This window comes from Somniosus microcephalus, chromosome 14 (genome assembly GCF_052327205.1).
Source record: "Somniosus microcephalus isolate GS21.2 chromosome 14, FLI_Smic_1.0, whole genome shotgun sequence".
In the NCBI taxonomy this organism is placed as follows: Eukaryota; Metazoa; Chordata; class Chondrichthyes; order Squaliformes; family Somniosidae; genus Somniosus; species Somniosus microcephalus.
In genome coordinates, this window is record NC_141000.1 from 20,875,111 (window position 1) to 20,890,926 (window position 15,816).

Genomic DNA, 15,816 nt, shown 5'->3' on the forward strand with positions numbered 1-15,816 from the left:
GAGACAGGAGCATCTGGAATACTCTGAACTGGAGCACTGACCCATGCTGTGTCCACTCATCAATCTAGGAGTCCAGAAGTTTGACCTGGAGCGTCTGGTCCACCAGTAAGGCCAGCCTCGGGATCAGTTACTATGGGAGGAAGAAGGGGTGATTTGCTATGTTGAGGGTTAGAAACCGGTTCTGTGGTATTTCGATGCATTTCTGAGAAGGAATTGGTAGTAAATAACTGGGGTAAGTTTGGAATGGTGATTTGTAATCTATGGCTTTACCACCAGATGGTGTACTTAGCAGATGTGGTCCCATTTTCAGACAACTACAGGAAACTCTCGTTTAAACGGCACCTAAATATCCGGAATTCTCTATTAACCGGCAAAATTCATACTCCGAAAACACCTCAATAACCGGAAATGTTGCCGAGTCCGAGTCTCCCGCGGTGGCCGAGTTAGTCAGTGGGGGTAGTTCTCCAAACTGCCACTACTCGGCTTCTTGGCACTGTCCGAAGTCCGAACACCTCAATAACAGGAGACTGACTCTTTGTTTGTTAAAAATAGCCTCGGTAGATAACCCTCTCCGTCATCCGGAATTTTTAATCAACCGGCACCATCCTGGTCCCGTTGGTGCCGGATACCAGAGAGTTTCCTGTACATTTATAGATCTTCAAGTAACACTACAAACAACAAACCAGATTTATTTAAAATGTTTTTTTTAAACCCTTTTTGCTATTTTTGGTTAAATGCTGTTATTTTGTCAAATGCTGATTGTTATTGATTTTTAAAAATTGAAATACTGTTGTGATAACTACAGAGGGAGGAAATTTAAGAAACGGAGGGAAAAAGGAAAGATTGTGGCGGAGCCATTGAGTGACTCTGGGCAACTGTACATAATTCCCTTTAACGATGTTCTAACACCAGCCTAAGTCTGTACCATTGTGTTAGACATTACTTCGTTTTGTATATAGTGTTTGTATGCACGGGGCGTGGCCCCTTTAAGAGCACGAGAAAACGCGGGTAAACGCGATGACGTCATGTTGCAAACCACGTGACTGCCCAGGCAGTCCTCGTGGAAGCTCCATCTTGTACAGACCTGTTTTCGTGGTTCTCCTGTATTGATCTTAACAAACTGTTTAAACTCGTTTAGTTTTGCATTAAAAGCCTGTTTGTTTGATCGCCTGAGTCGACCTCAGTTCTTAGTTAGGAATTCGTCAATTCCTACATTGGTGACCCCGTCTTTTGTGAACGTTTTTCGCAAAAAGAACACAACATTGAGGCCAACGCCGTTTCGTTGAAGCTACCGCAGTTCTGGGAGCAGCAAGCAACCTCGTGGTTCATTCAGGTCGAGGCACAATTCGCACTGAGGGACATCGTTGCAGATCAGACCCGATATCTCTATGTGGTCTCCGCCCTCGACGGCTCTACCGCCTCACGAATCGTCAGCCTTCTCGAGAACCCTCCAACAGAGCGCAAGTATGAAACCCTCAAGGCGCGGTTGCTGCAAGTTTTCGGGCTCACTAAATCGGAGCGCGCCCGTCGACTGCTCGCTATGCCCGGGCTCGGGGATTCCAAGCCTTCGGATTTAATGAGCCAAATGCTCGCCCTCCTTGGCTCCGAACCGGAATGCTTCCTATTCCGGGAATTATTCCTCAGCCAGCTACCGGAACAGGTGCAAGCTGCCCTGGCCAGATCCGAAGTTGAGGACTGCGTAGCACTCGCGGCAGAGGCGGACAAAATATTCGCCGTTACTCAGCAGTACTGCGCCACCACGAGGCGCCCAGCTCGTCAGCCTGCTGAGCTGTGTTTCTACCACGCGCGGTTCGGCGCAAAAGCGAGACGTTGCCGCCCTCCCTGCAGCTTCCCCCAAAAAAAAACAACTACGACCACCGAGGACCGGGTCTAATGGGCGCCCCGCGGCTGCGATGGCGATCGGCAACGCAGGCAAGCTGCTGTTTATCACCAATACTCTCTCCGGTCATCGTTTCCGTCACCTACGCACCCTTTTTCAGCGTCTTAGCCAACACGGCCTGATTATCAACCCGGCCAAGTGTCAGTTTGGCCTGCAGCAAATTGATTTCCTGGGGCATCGCATCACTTCAGAAGGAGCGGTTCCTTTACAAGCGAAGGTAGAGGCGGTGACATCCTTTCCACGCCCGCAAACCATTAAGGCCCTGCAGGAATTCCTAGGCATGGTAAAGTTTTACCACCGTTTCATGCCTAAGGCAGCACTGCTCATGCAGCCCCTGTACGAGGCCCTCAAGGGCAGGACTGGCAAAGATACGGTAGACTGGACGGAGGACATGGCCCGGGCGTTCGCCGACACAAAAAGAGCCTTGGCCAATGCGACTATGCTGGCGCACCTGTTGCCAGGAGCCACCATCGCCCTCGCCACCGGCGCGTCAGACTACGCAATCGGCGCCGTGCAAGAGCAGTGGGTGAATGGGACCTGGCAGCCGTTGGCATTCTTCAGCCGTCAACTACGGCGGAACGAGAGGAAGTATAGCACATTCGACCGGGAGTTGCTCGCTCTTTTTCTGGCCATCTGACATTTTCGCTTCCTCCTGGAAGGACGTCCCTTCACCGCCTTCGTGGACCATAAGCCGCTCACCTTCGCCATGGCCAAGACCACCGAACCGCGATCATCCCGACAGCAACGTCACCTGACGTACATATCCGAGTTCACCACGGATATACAGCACGTGGCCGGTAAGGACAACCTGGTGGCCGACTGCCTCTCCCGCGCGACCATCAATACGGTTCATTTAGGCATCGATTACGCCCTCATGGCAGCGGATCAAGCCTCGGACCCAGAAGTCCAAGCCTACAGAACCACCGTCACTGGCCTCCAATTGGCCGACGTCAAGTTCCATGCGGCAGGTACCATGCTGTTGTGTGACGTCTCTGTTCGGGACCCTTGCCCTATCGTACCGGCCGTCTGGCGCCGCAAAGTGTTTGACGCCATACAAGGGTTATCACACCCAGGAATGAAGGCCTCCCAGAAGCTGATGTCGAGGAAATTCATATGGCACAGCATGCACAAGGATGTCCGCGACTGGACCAACACCTGTGTGGTCTGCCAAAAGGCCAAAGTACAGTGTCACATCAAAGCTCCATTGGCCACCTTCACAGTGCCGGAGCGACGGTTTGACCATGTCAATGTGGACCTGGTGGGTCCACTCCCACCCTCCCATGGTTTTTCACACATCCTGACCATGGTTGACCGCACCACCAGATGGCCGGGGGCGGTTCCCCTATCATCCACTACTTCAGCAGACGTGGCCAGGGCATTCATTTCCACCTGGGTCGCCCATTTCGGAGTGCCCGCTGATATTTCTTCAGACAGGGGACCACAGTTTTCCTCCGAACTCTGGAATGCAGTGGCCCAAGGGCTCGGTGTCAAATTACACCGCACCACAGCCTACCACCCACAGGCGAATGGTCTCTGTGAACGTTTCCACCGGTCACTAAAAGCCTCCCTGAGGGCCAGCCTCCAGGACGCTGGATGGGCAAGACAAGCTACCGTGGGTCCTGTTGGGCTTTCGCGCGGCCCCCAAGGAAGACCTTCACTCTTCATCCGCGGAGCTGGTGTACGGAGAACCGTTGCGAGTCCCAGGAGATTTCCTATCAGAATCAACGAAGCCTTGTTCCGCGTCTGACCAGCTGACTAGTCACCGGGAGGCGGCCAGCTGTTTCGCGCCGGTGCCCACTTCGCACCACGGGCTGCAGAGCTCGCACGTTCCAACGGGGCTTCACAAGGCAGAATACGTCTTTATTCGCCACGATGCTCACCGGAATCCACTCAAGGCCCCATATACTGGTCCTTTCCGCGTGTTGGAGGCAGGGGACAAAACCTTCACCGTAGATGTCGGTGGTAAGCCGGACCACATTTCGGTCGATCGATTGAAGCCGGCGCATCTGGACCTCGACCGCCCCGTTGAGACAGCACTACCGCCGAGACGAGGTCGGCCACCCAGCACCATTCCGGCAGACCAAGCACAACCGCCCGCCAGACCGCCCAGCAGCCTCCACCTCAGGAGTACAGGAGTCATTCCGACAGGCTCATCAGACCCCCTCGCCGTTTGACTTTGTCCGTTAAAGCGAATTCTGGGGGGGCGCATGTGGCGGAGCCACTGAATGACTCTGGGCAACTGTACATAATTCCCTTTAACGATGTTCTAACACCAGCCTAAGCCTGTACCATTATGTTAGACATTACTGTGTTTTGTATATAGTGTTTGTATGCACGGGGCGTGGCCCCTTTAAGAGCGCGGGAAAACGCGATGACATCATGTCGCAAACCATGTGACTGCCCAGGCAGTCCTCGTGGAAGCTCCATCTTGTACAGACCTGTTTTCGTGGTTCTCCTGTATCAATCTTAAACTGTTTAAACTCGTTTAGTTTTGCATTAAAAGCCTGTTTGTTTGATCGCCTGAGTCGACCTCAGTTCTTGGTTAGGAATTCATCAATTCCTACAAGATGTTGATTTAATGAATCACAAGAGTATGAATTAGAAACGAATAAATCACAAGGGAGAGCCCTTTTATTTTCCAATGAAGTAAAGGTCCAGTACAGCTGTCTGAACACAGGATTTGACTACATTTGAAAGAAGTGGCTTTTAATAGTTATTTGCTACATAAGTGAATATGGCAGTGTTAGGGCTCAAATGTTTTGTGCCATGGAAAAGTGGAATGTGGGTTCACAATCACACAGTAGCATCAGAGAGAAAAATCCGGCAGATGCTACGCACTTCCCCCCCTATCGGGATGGAAACCCTGAATCAATATTGCTTTGCTTAGCTATAGAATAAGAACAGCACAGGCCGGGCAGCAGTTTCACCTCGCTGCTCTTTATGGGACCTTTCTGTGCACAAACTGGCTGCATGTTTGCCTAATAATAACAGTGACTACACTTCAAAAGTCATGTGTTAGTTGTGAATCTCTATGGGGTGTCTGTGGATGTGAAAGGTGCTATATAAATGCAATTTATTTCCTTCCTTTTCCTGGGGCCTTGAAATGAAGATCCATTTCAGGCAAGTAACCTCAGAAATGATTTGGTCATCTGAGGTTTTTTTTTCTTGCTCTATTTGTCACTCGCTCATCCTGAATGGGTTGGCACATTTTGGAAATTTTCAGCTTCTTCCGTATTTGTAATGGTGAAGAATTTCCCATCTAATCGTTAAACTAGACAACATGTGGTACTAACTCAGAGCCTGTTGCTGTGTGGATTATTTCATCGATATGCGATTGATTTTGCAGGCCAACAAAGGATCATTAACGGAACTATACGCTCAGGTGAATAGACCGAGTAGCCTTGGAGAAGGAAACAGTTCTCCTGTTAAGGTTAGTTTGGAATGTCTCCAGTGTCTCTTATTTGGCAGCTTTAATCGCTTTCAGCAAGATAGATTTTTGATCATCTTTGTTCCTGATTAAACTTCAAAGGAGTATATTTCATGGTTCATGTGCTTGGTTCACCATTTGTTTTGAGAAAAAAGAGGTAGGAGGTAATTTTGAATAGGAGGGAATTATCCCACATAAAGTTATTGTCTTGGGTCCAGGTATGCTAAACGTATTGGGACAAGATTGTGTCTGTTTAATGATTTCTATATTTGAGGAAGAATAGATATATTCTGTAGAGTACTGTTAAGTCTGTGTGTTCCAGTTGTATTAAGATTAATTACTGACACAGACTACAAGAATAAAGTTCAACAGGTCTTTACTAGTTGGAGGTCAGGACTATACTAAATACAATATCACTACACAGTACTTATATACCGGTGGTCACCACCGGTATTACGTATACAGCAGCCAGAGAAAGTAGTACATCTCTTAAGGTGGAACAGGCTTAAGTTCTCTTAAGGTGGAACAGGTTACATACACCACAAGTACTGTACTGTAATTTGCTGTATTGCCTTTGCCGCTGCTTGCTTATTAATAAATATGTTTTGTAGTTTATAGCCTAAGCCACGATATGATGGTGTTTATTCTACCATTTCCAAAGTTTATGGCTCAAGACATATGGAGTAAAGATTTCTGTTCAAACTCTTTGCTCGCTGCATTACTTTGTTATTGAACATGCATAAGAACATAAGACGCAGGAGTAGGTCATTTGGCCCCTCGAGCCTGCTCCGCCATTCAATATTCATGGCTGATCTGATCTTGGCCTCAACTCCACTTCCCTGCCCGCTCCCCATAACCCTTGACTCCCTTATTGTTCAAAAATCTGTCTATCTCCACCTTAAATATATTCAATGACCCAGCCTCCACAGCTCTCTGGGGAAGAGAATTCCAAAGATTCACGACCCTCTGAGAGAAGAAATTCCTCCTCATTTCCGATTTAAAAGGGTGCCCCCTTATTCTGAATTTATGCCCCCTGGTTCTAGATTCCCCCACAAGAGGAAAACATCCTCTCTGCATCTACCCTGTCAAGCCCCTTCAGAATCGAATATATTTCAAATAAGATCCCCTCTCATTCTTCTAAACTCCAATGAGTATAGGCCCAACCTGCTCAACCTTTCTTCATAAGACAACCCCTTCATCTCTGGAATCAACCTCGTGAACCTTCTCTGAACTGCCTCCAATGCAAGTATATTCTTAAATAAGGAGACCAAAACTGTACACAGTACTCCGGGTGTGGTCTCACCAACGTCCTGTATAGTTGTAACAGGACTTCCCTACTTTTATATTCCATTCCCTTTGCAATAAAGGCCAACACTCCATTTGCCTTCCTAATTACTTGCTGTACCTAAGACCCCCAGGTCCCTCTGTATCTCAGCATTTTGTAATCTCGCCCCATTTAAATAATAATTTGCTTTTTTAAAATTTTTCCTACCAAAGTGGAAAACATCGCATTTTCCCACATTAAACTCCATCTGCCAGATTTTTGCCCACTCAGTGGCCTATCTATATCCCTTTGGAGATTCTTTGCATCCTCCACACAATTTGCTTTCCCACCTATCTTTGTATCATCAGCAAATTTGGCTACATTACGCTCAGTCCCTTCATCCAAGTCATTAATATAGATTGTAAATAGTTGAGGCCCCAGCACTGATCGCTGCGGCACCCCACTAGTTACAGTTTGCCAACCTGAAATTTATCCCAACTCTCTGTTTTCTGTTAGTTAGCCAATCCTCTATCCATGCTAATATATTACCCCCAACACCATGAGCTTTTATCTTGTGTAGTAACCTTTTATGTGGCACCTTATCGAATGCCTTCTGGAAATCCAAATACACATCTACTGGTTCCCCTTTATCCACCCTGCTCATTACCTCCTCAAAGAACTCCAGCAAATTTGTCAAACATGATTTCCCTTTCATAAAACCATGCTGACTCTGCTTGACTGTACTATTATTTTCTAAATGTCCTGCTATCACTTCCTTAATGATGGACTCCAGCATTTTCCCAATGACAGATGTTAGGCTAACTGGTCTATAGTTGCCTGCTTTCTGTCTCCCTCCTTTCTTAAATAGGGGTGTTACATTTGCGGTTTTCCAGTCTGCTGGGACCTCTCCAGAATCCAGGGAATTTTGGTAGATTACAACCAGTGCATCCACTATCTCTGCAGCCACCTCTTTTAAGACTCTCGGAAGAGGCACAATCTGGTTCACGAGGAGTGAGGGTACGCTTACGGGAGAAATCTTTGGTGCCAAGAATGAGGAAAATATCTGACTACAATCCCAAAAACATAGAGGTATAAGTGGGCTTTGGTAGTGCCAAACAGGCAATAGCTAAACTGCAGCCTGTTTTACACTCGGCCCGATTTTAAAAAAATCAATGACTGGGGTAAAGTGGGCAGGGGGTAAAGTGGGCTGCCAGTTTGCTGTCACCCGTTTTGAACTACTGTCCAAGATAAACTTCTTCATAATGGGGCTTTAAAGCCTAGCTCACTGTTGAACTGGACACCGAGGTTGTGAACCATTTGATTAAGCATGTGGCTGATCGGCTCTATGAAAGAGCTAATCACTTACTCACCTTCCTCTGTCCTCTCCCTATTTCTTTTTTCTTTTTTTCTTTTTCAACAATGTATTCTCTTCTCTTGCAGAAACTGTTAGATTCTTCTTCCATCACTGTTTTTTGATGGGTCATTCCATATCCTAACAACCCTCCATGGGGGAAATTCTCCTTCCCTCTCGCTTTGTTCTTTTCGTGAGGATCTCAAATGAATCATAGAATGATGCAGCACAGAAGGAGGCCATTCGGTCCACCGTGCCTGTGCCTCTTTGGCAGAGCTGTCTAATTAATCCCACTCCCCTGCTCTTTCCCCCAGAACACACTCAATGGTTTCCCTTCAAGTATTTATCCAATTTTCTTTTTGAAAGTTACTATTGAATCTGCTTCCACCATCCTTTCTGGCAGCGCATTCCAGATCACAACAACTCACTGTGTTTAAAAAAAAATGTTTCTTCATCTCGCCTCTGATTCTTTTACCAATCACCTTACATCTGTGTCCTCTGGTTGCCGACCGTTCTGCCACTGGAAACAGTTTCTCCTTATTTACTCTATCAAAACCATTCATGATTTTGAACACCTTTATCATATCATATCTCCTCTTGACTTTCTCTGCTCTAAGGAGAACAAACCAGCTTCCCCAGTGTCTCCACATAACTGAAGTCCCTCATCCCTGGTACCATTCTAGTAAATCTCCTCTTCAAGGCCTTGACATCCTTCATAAAGTGCGGTGCCCAGAATTGAACACTATACTCCTATGAGGCCTAACAAGTGTTTTATAAAGGTTTGGCATAACTTCCTTGTTTTTATACTCTCTCCCTCTATTAATAAAACCAAGGATCCCATATGTTTTTTTAACAGCCTGCTCAACCTGTCCTGCCACCTTCAAAGATTTGTGTAATACACCCCCAGGTCTCGCTGTTCCTGCACCCTCTTTTAAAATGGTACCATTCAGTTCATATTGCGCCGCCTCATTCTTACTATCAAAATGTATCACTTCACACTTCTCTGCGTTAAATTTCATCTGCCATGTGTCTACCCATTTCACCAGTCTGTCTGTCCTCCTGAAGTCTGCGACTATTCTCCTCACTGTTTACTACATTTCCGAGTTTTGTAACATCTGCAAACTTTGAAATTATGCCCTGTATACCCAGGTCCTATTACCAACCCCTGGGGAACACCACTGATACCTCCCTCCAGCCTGAAAAACAATCGTTTACCACTACTCTCTGCTTTCTGTCCCTCAGCCAATTTTGTATCCATACTGCCACTGTCCCTTTAATTCCTTGAGCTTTAATTTTACTAACAAGTCGATTATGTGGTACTTTGTCAAATGCCTTTTGAAAGTCTATATACGCATCAACCACACTATCCTCATCAACCCTCTCGGTTATTTCATCAAAGAATTCAACCAAGTTAGTCAAACACAATTTGCCTTTAACAAATTCATGCTGACATTCATTTATTAACCCAAACTTTTTCAAATGCCAATTAATTTTGTCCCAGATTGTTGTGTCTCAAAGTTCCCCCACCACCAACGTTAGCCAGACTATCCTGTAGTTGCCGGGTTTATGTCCTCTAGTTACTGACTCATCAAACAGTGGAATTTTCATCATCAAAACCCTTTATAACTTCAAATGCCTGTCAGATCTCCTCTTTGATCTCTTTCCTAATGAAAAGGTGATGGTAGTTTTGAAGGGGGGAAGGCACAATACCTGGGGAAAAGAAAAGAAGAGTTTTCCTGGGTGAACAAGCACTGAGGAAAGGTCACTGAGTTACCAATAGCTGGATTAGGAGGGGGAGTCACGAGAGCAACTGGTGAATCTGGAAATTAGTCTGATCTGTGCAAGAGCCTCCAAATTAAACAACTAAGAAACTCACAGTAAAGGTTCTGTTTGTCTGGTACAGAGCGTACATTCTCTTCCTGTCCATACCTATGGCTGGGGAACTTGGGTGTAAATTGGAAAGAGACAATACCATCAAGTTCGTTGTATTGTTAGCGATCAACCAGCTAAAGCGGTATAGCTTGCCAACACAGGCCAATCGCAAGCTTTCGGCTTGTCTTGCACCGGTCGCCTTACTGATCAGGGTTTTGACTTGAAGGGTGTTGCGTCCGTGTATAATAAGACACAGACTGCGGAGAACGGTACAACAGGTGTTTACTCAACGTGGCTCACACTGCAACTGATCTGTACAGATTACTACTCAGTGCTATATACAGGTGTGGTCACTGCCGGTACTGCAGTATACATGAGCTGTAAAACATAGTTCCCCCCTTAAAGGTAGATACATTACAATTCCTCCCCTTTTAGATTAACAGTACCATAACACTCATTTAACAATTAAATATCAAACTAATTACAATTAACACTTTTAACATGCAACATTAGCTGAAAATAGTCTATTTATATATTCAGTCTTTGGGGAGGCTTCCTGATCCTTTCTGGATAGCGCCTTTCCCGAGTGTCTTGCTCTTGGTGCGGAGGCGATTCTGGCCCCCTGCCGTTGGTTGGTTCATCAGCTTCCGATGCTACTGTTTCTGGGGTAGATGCGACCTGTATGTCGGGTTCATCACCAGGTACGTATGGGCGAGGCATGGGGTTGACTTGTTCCTGTGACTCTAGGATCTGGTCAGCATGGCGTCTCACGATGCTCTCCCCAACGTCCACTGTGTACATTAGTGGGCCCTGCCGTGTGCATATCGTTCCTGGCTGCCATTTTTCTGTTCGGTAGTCGTGGGCCAAGACTGGTTGCCCTACATTGAAGCTCCTTGTTGGCTTCTCATGGATGTGATGGAATTGCTTACTCTCAACATCTCTTCGTACGTTTGGTCTGAGCAAATCCAGGCGAGATCTTAACCTTCGGTTAAAGAACATCATGGCTGGGGCCTGGTTGGTGACTGCATATGTCGCATTCCGGTAGGCGAACAGGAAATTGTCCACCTTGTGCTGCAGCGGAATGTTGTCATTGTACATAGTCTTTATTGCCTTCTTAAAGGTTTGTACGAACCTCTCAGCCAATCCATTTGTGGCTGGATGATACGGGGCGGATGTGTAATGCCTTACCCCATTCTTTTTCAAGAACCTCCGGAACTCTTCGGACATAAACTGTGGTCCGTTGTCGGAGCAAATCTGTTCTGGCAAGCCATTCCTGGCAAAAGTGGTCCGTAGGACTGCAATAGTTTTCTCCGTGGTGGTGGAGGACATTTTGATGACCTCAGGCCATTTCGAGTGCGCATCCACAGCTATTAAAAACATTGAGTCCATGAATGGATCAGCAAAATCAATATGCACCCGTTGCCATGGAGATGAGGGCCACTCCCATGGGTGTAGAGGGGCCTGTGGTGGTGCATTTTGGACTTTCTGGCATCCTGAGCAGCTCTTTGTCAGGTCCTCGATTTGTTTATCGATTCCCGGCCACCACACATAAGCCCTGGCTAGGCTTTTCATTTTTACACCTCCCCGATGACCCTCATGAAGCTCATTGAGCACTCTATCCCTTAACTTGGGTGGAATTACCACTCGGGATCCACACATCAAGGTCCCCCGGCACACTGACCGCTGTTCTCTCCTTGTCGAGAATGCTGGCAACAGTGAGTCGCCATGTGCTGGCCATCCCTTCACCGTCAAATCATATACCCGAGACAGTGTCGGGTCATTTCGGGTTTCCTTTTCGATACAAGCATTAGTTACCGGTGGGTATTCAACTATAGTCGAATGGAATATTTCGACAGGATCCACTGCTGGTGCTTCCTCCGCAGTAGGCAGTGGCAGGCGTGATAGCCCATCAGCATTTCCATGCTGTTTCGTGCCCTTATATTCAATCTCATAGTGGTGCGCCCCTAGAAAAAGTGACCATCTTTGTAGTCGTTGCGCAGTCATCACCGGAACACCCTTCTTCGGATTAAAAATGGAGACAAGAGGCTGGTGATCAGTCAGCAAGGTGAATTTCTGCCCGTGCAGATAGTGATTGAACTTTTTCACTCCCCACACTAGGCCGAGGGCCTCCCTGTCAATCTGGGCGTAGTTACGCTCGGCTGAGGTTAGTGATCGTGACGCGAAGGCTATTGGCCTCTCTGAGCCGTCCGAGAATTTGTGCGACAGCACCGCTCCAATGCCGTAGGATGACGCATCACATGGCAACTGAATTGGTAATGCTGGGTTGTAATGGGCCAATACCTCTTTCGATGTGATTAGTGTTTTGCTCTTCTGGAAAGCTCGTCATTCGTCACTCCACTTCCATGGCACCCCAGTTTGCAGTAGGGTGTTCAGTGGGTGTAGTATTGTAGACAAATTTGGCAAGAACTTATGGTAGTAGTTTACCAGCCCGAGGAACGACCTCAGTTGTGACACATTTTCCGGTGCTGGAGCCTTGACTACTGCCTCAATCTTCTCTGGGGACTTATGTAACCCCTCTTTATCGATAACGTGGCCACAATACGAGATCTGTTTTCTAAAAAAACTCGCATTTGGGGCGGTTAGCTCGGAGCCCATATTCCTGCAATCTAGTGAGCACCTGCTCCAGGTTGGCAAGGTGATCACTGTCATTTTTGCCCGTGACCAGGATGTCGTCCAAATAACACTGGGTCCCTGGGATCCCTTGCAGGACTTGTTCCATTGCCCTCTGCCAAATAGCCGGAGCTGATGCTACCCCGAATACCAGCCGGTTGTATTGGTAGAGACCTTTATGGGTGTTGATTGTGAGGTATTTTTTTGATGATGCTTCTACCTCCATTTGCAGATACGCCTGGGCCAGATCAATCTTAGTGAAGCGTTTCCCTCCAGATAGCAAGGCGAAAATATCTTCAATCCGCGGAAGTGGATATTGTACGGTGTGAAGGACCGGGTTCACTGTTACCTTAAAGTCCCCACAGATGCGAACCTTCCTTGGTTCCCCAGGCGTGCTGCTCAACGACTTTTTCATCACAGGGACGATGGGTGTAGCCCACTCGCTCCAGTCTACCTTGGACAGTACACCTGAACGTTCCAGACTCTCTAGCTCTGCTTTGACGGCTGGGCGGATCGCATAAGGTACTGGTCTGGCCTTACATTCTGGGCTTGCGTTTTCTTCAATTTTAATCGTCGCTGTCATGCCTTTTAGTGTTCCGAGTCCTTGCTGGAACACTTCTTTCGCGTCAGTTAGGACCTTTGACAGTCGCCCAGGTGTGACGTCATCATCCTTTTTGTCAGCCACAGTCAGTGCCTGTATGGAATGCCAATCCAGTTGTATTTTCCGGATCCATTCACGTCCCAGTAATGGTGGTCCTCCATCTTGCAACACATACAGGTCTAGTTTTGGTGTTTCCTTACCGTTATATATAACGGTCACCCTTATTTTTCCTTTGGGGTAGACTTTTTGCCCCGTGTACGTTTTCAAAATAATTTTTGTGTCTCTCAAGGGTATGTGTGAGAATAGCCGCTCGTAGTCCCGTCAGTTTATGACTGTTAGGGCTGATCCTGTGTCCAATTCCATCTTTACCTGGACTCCTGCTATCTTGAGAGTGACCCAAATGGTTTGGTGATCCTCCATTGTGATCACATTATGTAGTTTCAGACAACTCCGTTCCCTGCTTTCGGAGTCGTTATCACTCTTTTGTTCGTCTGAACTATTCTCCGTCATCTTATGTACCACCTTGTACTTTCCTTTGGTAGGTTTCTTATTGCTGGTTTTCTTTCCCGACCTGCAGACTCGTGCTATGTGTCCTACTTTTCCACACTGTCTGCACACTTTGTCTTTGAACCAGCAATCATTCTGGTCGTGTGTTGTTCTGCCGCAGCGATAGCACTTCTCTGTTCCATATGACATTTCGTTTGTGCCATATTCTTGCGGTCTCTGTTGTATCTCTGCAGCGCCCCGTGCTGCTGCTTCATATGATACTGCAATGCTGAAAGCCTTTTCCAGCGTAAGGTCCTTTTCAGATAAAAGCCGTTTCTGAGTTCCTTCACTTTGAAGCCCACACACAAACTTGTCCCTTAAGGTATCTGCCAGTCCCGCTCCAAACTGGCAGTGTTTCGATAGTTTGCGCAGTTCTGTTAAATAATCAGCATTGCTTTCATCCTTATGCTGGTTCCGTTTGTGAAACTTGAATCTTTCTGCTATCAGCAGCGGTGTGGGGTTTAAATGTTCCTTTAGTATCGTTACTATGTCTTCAAAACTCTTTTTCCATTGGCTTCGTTGGGGTTACTAGATTTCGTAATAAACCATACGTCTTTGCACCCATTAAATTTAACAATACCGACGCTTTCTTGTCATCTAACACCTCATTTGCCTTGCAGTACACCTCTATTCGTTCGACATATGTAGTCCAATCTTCGACTTCATTGTCAAATGCGGTGATACTGCCACTCTTTGGCATTTTGGGTGTGGTTTAAAATGGCGTCTCCCAATGGCTTAAAATGGCGTCTCCCGCGCTTTCCTTCCTCCCCCGCTGCTGCCAACGCCGCTCCCGGCGGTTCTCGTGGCAATGGCGGCGCCCTGTAGGTTTCGCGCGCTTCTCCTGCGCTGCTGCCAATGCCGCTCTCAGCGGTCCTCGTGGCAATGGCGGCGCCTCGCGGGTTTCTGCGCGTCTCTCTCTCCCTCTCTCCGACGCTGCTCGGCCCCTGAACACCGGCTGCGCCCTGTGCGCTCTGCCCTCTCTCTCTCTCTCTCTCTCTCTCTCTCTCTCTCTCTCTCTTCCCCCCCCCCCCCCCCAATCGACGCTGCTCAGCCCTTTGCTGTGCCGCTCGGTCGGGCTCTAGCCCGCCGCTGTCCGGGAAGGGTCTGCGCACTACCTGTTGCCAGCCCGTTTCGCTGGACCACCTCGACTGGAAAGCCAAGCCTGGCTCTCGACAGCCTCCCCCGCAATTCTCGAGTCTCTGCTGGATGACTGGGCGGTTGCCCATGGTCGACGCCCAAGTCTCTGGGCTTGACCTCCAATCCACTGATCTCCAGGAATGAATCCCCGGGAGGTGATACAGAGTTGCAGGTAGGTTCGAACCTGCCTCGTCGCCAATGTTGCGTCCGTGTATAATAAGACACAGACTGCGGAGAACGGTACAACAGGTGTTTACTCAACGTGGCTCACACTGCAACTGATCTGTACAGATTACTACTCAGTGCTATATACAGGTGTGGTCACTGCTGGTACTGCAGTATACATGAGCTGTAAAACATAGTTCCCCCTTAAAGGTATATACATTACAAAGGGTAATCTGGAGCCAAGTGGAAGGAATCCCAGACCTCAGCGACTGGTTGGTTCCTTCAGCTTCCACCAGTCAGCCAGGCTTGCGTTCGTTTATTAGCTATGCACTGGAGTACTGCAGCCCTGTGAGTGGGGCATCCATTCTCTCATTGCCGGGCATGTCATCTTGGAACTAACAACCCAAAGAAACTGCTTAACTCAGACCACTCTCCCCTCGGACTAGTCATTTACCTGTTGTTAGATTATTAAAGTTTAAACCCTTTGGAGAAGAGCAGGAACCAAGAACTTTGCCCCAAATAGCTTAATTTGAGACACAATTCACCATAAAATATTTGAGTGCATTGCCATCATCCTCCTGACCACAGTTTGGACACAGACCATGCCCATCCAATAGTGATTCCAGCAGCTGTTTCCATCTCTGCAACTCAGCTAAAGAGCCCAACATACCCTGAATCCCTGGCCTCCGGGTTACACCTTCCAGGCGATGTCGTCTCAGAATTGAGAATTTCCACATCAGCTATGTGATGGGCTCCTGCTTTAGAGGTTTAGTTGTGGGTAGTTAGTTGACTCTCTCAGGAGATTAAATGAGTGGGTTTGGGTACAGAATGTGATGGTGTAAGTTGTATGTGGAGGACAGAGACCTAAGAAGGAACTTGCATTTAGATCGTGTCTTACACGACCTCGGGACATCCCAAAGCG

General features: G+C 47.5%; 1 protein-coding gene across 3 annotated transcripts in view; it reads left to right on the forward strand.

The window, feature by feature from the left end:
• Positions 1–15,816, forward strand: part of reps2 (RALBP1 associated Eps domain containing 2) — a 324,931-nt gene that overhangs the window by 298,860 nt on the left and 10,255 nt on the right. For 2 of the 3 annotated variants that reach the window (XM_086006315.1, XM_086006316.1), the window contains exon 16: positions 5,247–5,330. The exons of the other annotated variant lie outside the window; for it this stretch is intronic. In XM_086006315.1, the coding sequence (XP_085862441.1) occupies positions 5,247–5,330 (84 nt within the window). The remainder of the gene's footprint in view (positions 1–5,246; positions 5,331–15,816) is intronic. 3 annotated transcript variants of the gene reach the window in all.